At 46.6% G+C, this 4,422-nt stretch overlaps 1 protein-coding gene across 1 annotated transcript in view; it reads right to left on the reverse strand.

Annotated features, from left to right (window-relative positions):
- ASPSCR1 (alveolar soft part sarcoma chromosome region, candidate 1) overlaps nucleotides 1–4,422 on the reverse strand; it is a gene marked incomplete at its 3' end in the record, with an annotated part of 36,169 nt that overhangs the window by 8,831 nt on the left and 22,916 nt on the right. The window contains exons 8-10 of the mRNA XM_009873178.1: nucleotides 4,013–4,079; nucleotides 3,049–3,111; nucleotides 2,692–2,744 (exon numbers count right to left, since the gene is read on the reverse strand). Coding sequence (XP_009871480.1) covers nucleotides 2,692–2,744; nucleotides 3,049–3,111; nucleotides 4,013–4,079 — 183 coding nt within the window. The remainder of the gene's footprint in view (nucleotides 1–2,691; nucleotides 2,745–3,048; nucleotides 3,112–4,012; nucleotides 4,080–4,422) is intronic.

Here is a 4,422-nt window from a genome sequence, read left to right on the forward strand (position 1 = left end):
GAATTGGTTTTTTCCTGTTTGATGCTTCATCCAAATAAAATGTTTATAAACACACAAAATCACTCCTGCCATAACGGACTGTGACCTGAAAGGGCTGAAGGGCCCCAGGCAGGGGACACAGGCTACATGACCACTGACATTAAAGCACAGCTCTTCTAGTCTGCAAACCCATTTTACACCCAGGCACAAACAACTTCAAGGCTTTAATTAATGCACGTGCTCATGTGCCTCACACCCAACAGAAAATGAACTAAGAATAGGAAGAAGGTTCATTACAGAAAAACACTTTGAGTCTTCAGCATCTAGGATGTACTTAACAAAACTAAACCAAACAAAAAAAAAGCCCATCTTAGAGACAAAACTAACAGTACCAAAACTTGAAGTACATGAGATTCTAGAGGAAAACGTGTTGTACGAGGTGGAGGAGAATATCACTTCCTACAGAGACACTGAAAAGAAAGCAGGATGTTTTGTAGGGACAGAAGTCTGAAGGCTGAGACAGGAAACCTTGAACGCATCCCAGCCAAATCTCAGAAGAAGACAGAAAACCACCCATTTTATGCAGGAGACCTCTGTTGGCGAGAGCTGCTTAGAAACCATGCTTTCGAATGATGCATCATAGACTGGCCTAGGCTGGAAGGGACCTTAGAGATCATTTAATCCAACCTCCCTGTCATGGGCAGAGACGCCTCTCAACTAGATCAGGCAACACATGGGGACCGAGCAGGGAAAAAAGCTTTCTAAAAAGCATGTTAGAAAATGTGTATAAAGGAACTCTAGGTGAGAGATGGATGACAGCTTAGGAAAAAAAAAAAAAAGAAAGAAAGAAAAAAAGAGAGACAGAGAAAGGCTGTGAGTAGTGTCCATGTGCCATGTCAGACCAGCCTGTGACAGTCATAGCTCCATGGCTGCTTCCCTTGCCTCAGAACTGCTAGCAAGAGCAGAACATTTTTTATTAACTGCTGTTCCTCTAAATGTTTTCCAAATTTATCATTGGCCATGCAAGCATAGCCAGTTTCCCCTTCGTGGGATTTCTCAGAATCCAAAAGACAAGATTTGTCCTTTGCCCCTCCCATCGTGGTTACCCCGTGTGCCTTGAGACAGCGTTTTGGGTGGCAGACGTGGGTGAGATGGCACATGCCGGGAGACCCGCCTTCGTGCCCAGATGGCAAAATCTCTTGGCTCAAAGTCATCACGTGCCCTCCACTGGTATTTTCTTTCTTAATTCAAATATACAAGATGGCTTTAAAGAGAAAAATCGTTGTTCTCTCCACCCACGATGACATTATGTCTTACCAATGAACACTGTCCCATTCCTGTCAATGGGAACGCACACCGTGTGTTCAAAGAGGGGCCATGGTCAAGTCGAGAGCAGGAAGGCAGATGGAACCAGAGTAGCCCTCGGGCTGCGGAGCTGGGTGGAAGGCAAGCGTTACTGCATGGCAATTTCTGAACCACAGAACCAAATCGCGCTGCAGTCCCCAAGAGGACCAGGACTCCCTAGGAAGCTACACCTGTCACAGGCATGGTGACAACCCAAGGAACTCCAACATCAACAAAACCACTCGCAAAACTTCAAATCTCAGCAAAGAAATTTGCATTAGGTATTAGGGTATTAGGAAGGGGAGAGACTTCCCACTGGGAACACCGAGATCCACACTTTGCTTCCCTGAACATTCGGTAGTCTAAAAGCAGCTGCACGTGTATCTCTTCCACATGGCCTGGTCAGGAAGTCGTGGAATTTGGAAAGCTCCATCACAAATAACTTCAGAGGCATGCTAACCCCTACCTAAATCACCATGCTGCCTGAAAAGTCCCTTTCTCTATCCCTCTCCCTGTCCCACCCCTTCTGCTCCATGAGGGTCACCAAGTAAAAACTCCGGGCAGCCTGCTCAGCACTTTGCCCTGCAAGTGATCTTCTGTGCATCACTCCACAAATGTCCATGAAGTTCTGAACGAGAGCACTTTTTAAACAGGGTGACTTTGGGGCAAAATCCCTGGCAAAATCACAGAATCATCGGAGCTCTAGAGATCATCTAGTCCAATCCCCCTGCCAAAGCAGGATTGCCTCTATACATCTCCCATCACATGTGTGATTTATGCAGCCAAGAGTCTCTGGCCAGAGACATCAGGACCTCTTTATTTGTCATTAGCAAAAAAACTCCAAGAAACTGAATTTGAAAAACTAAATTTCGGCCTTTGATAAAAGTTACACATAGAGACTACACATTCCTTAACGTACAAGCTGGCTTAAATTCTTACATAATGATTATCAAAAAGGTCGGATCTTCATCTAATACGGCTTCTAGCTCCTGCCGTAGAAACTGAAGAGTTACCTATCCAAATCCAGTCTCACACCTCCTACTGTACTAGCTCGACTAGAGGCACAGCAAACACACATTAGCTCAGCTCTTGTAATAACGTCTGAAGGTTAAATACAGCTCAGGCCCAGGCAGGCGGCAGCGCGGGTATGAAACAATGCAAACCCCCCAACCCTGCCACAATCCGCCAGTGCACATTGTTGCACAAGGTGGACCTCTTCTGGTGGAGAGCTTGTGCTCCAGAACACCTGGCTCCATTCGCCTTGGCTGAGCAGGGATAAACGACCTCTTTTAAAAGTAACTCATGCATACAGTGGGGCCAAGGGAAGCAGCGGGTCAGGAGAATCAGAGCACACAGGCGAGTCCTTACCTCAACGAGTGTCAAACTTTCATCGTTCAAGACGACTCTGGGAGGTGCAATAACTGAAGTTAAAAAACAAGTTACAAAACAGGACCACCCAGCAACCAAAACAATAAATACAGCAGGTAGGGGAGGAATTACTGTTCTTTAAAGAGCGACACATCCTCGCTGCCCACACAGGTGTCTTATTCGGCAGAAGCACAATGCGGCTACGTGAGCAGGTCACACCTTTTTTGTGCTCTGAGGCTGTATTTAGGGAAGGATTTCCTCCCCAGGTCACACCTCAACAGCATCACAGGATCCCAGAGGCATAACTAGGAACAGGCTTTGTAAAATAAGGCCAGATATTACCAACAGAACACTCACACAAGTAAAATGGCAAGTCTGGATCTGCAAGGTGGCTTCTTACAAAGTCTCTCAAAATGCCAACTGTGAATAAAGAAGAGAAAGGTTTGCTGAATTATACTTGTTTCTCCAGATGCTGGGAGCCCAAAAAGGCTAGCCTGTAACAGCAGAACTGCCCTCTGCAGTGCCTGCAGACTGCCTTTTCCTCAAAAGAACACTGTTACTATTACAAACGTCTTGGGAGGAAAAAAAAAACCAAACAACGAAACAAACACAAACAACTCAGACATGCTGCAACCCTCAGTAAAATCTAAGGATGCCAGTGCAGTTCTTCCTAGGAAATCCAATAGAAGCTGCAAGATTTGCAGCAATCAGCCAGCTGAGAGTCTGGTAACCCGTTATCAGTTATTATTCCATACCAAAGTATCAACTGTGTGAGGAACCATCGCTGCCAGCTGAGACTAAGAGGATCTCCCCTAACACCAGAGCTACCTGGTGTATGGTCTTTTGGGAACGGACAGAGGCAGAAGGTTCCACCCCTCATTATTGTTATTACAGTAGCTAAAGCTTCTTTTTCTTATTCCTGTCTTTTGGGGGGTTGTTTTGGATTGGGGAGTTCTTTCCCCCCAAAGTTTTTTAAGCGTTAACACAGACGAAATGCCTGATCTCAGTAACATACCACTTGGACACAAGCAAGGGGCTAGTTTCCCAAGCACAACTACGTTGCCACCAAGCAGCCTGACAGTCTCCATCAAGCCGTCCTGCAAATAAACTCGCCCTAAGTCAACTGCCCCACACTCTTTTCTCATCCCGTTCAGGGGCTCTACAAGGACAGTGGAACTACCTACTGCTGCTTTTCAGAGCAGTATTACTCCCCCGGACAGCAGAAAGGTCTGTGCAGAGGCACCCTCTCGTGTCACACAACTGATCCATGATGAGAGAGGTTAGTGGCACCTACACAGGCTGGGGGGCAGATTGCTCTTACCAGTTTCACTGGGATGGAAGAACCCCTGTAGAACATGACGGTCTGGGAAATGGACTCTCAGCACCACCTAAGTCAGAGGCAAACCACACCAGGTCAATTTGTTCATGGCTCTTCCGTAACACCAGACCTCGACTTAGAATTTGCAAGCAAGTTGGGTTTTTTTGGAGGCAAGAGGAAATGTGAGCTATTTACTCTATAGCGGTAGAATAGCTTAGTGGCTAACAATCACTGCGCAGCTCCTCAGAGAACGCAGGCTTCTGGCTTTCAGTGGTCTGTAAGAGAGCTGATCTAAAGAAGCAGCACGATGTACAAAGCAGCAACACTCATTCAGGAAGTGGGAGCTCCCTGTGCCAAGCGATGCGCAAAGTGGGAAGGCACCCATGGGTAGGTACAGGCAGCATGTCCACCGC

The sequence above is a fragment of the Apaloderma vittatum genome, unplaced genomic scaffold, assembly GCF_000703405.1.
Source record: "Apaloderma vittatum isolate BGI_N311 unplaced genomic scaffold, ASM70340v1 scaffold26867, whole genome shotgun sequence".
Lineage (NCBI taxonomy): Eukaryota > Metazoa > Chordata > Aves > Trogoniformes > Trogonidae > Apaloderma > Apaloderma vittatum.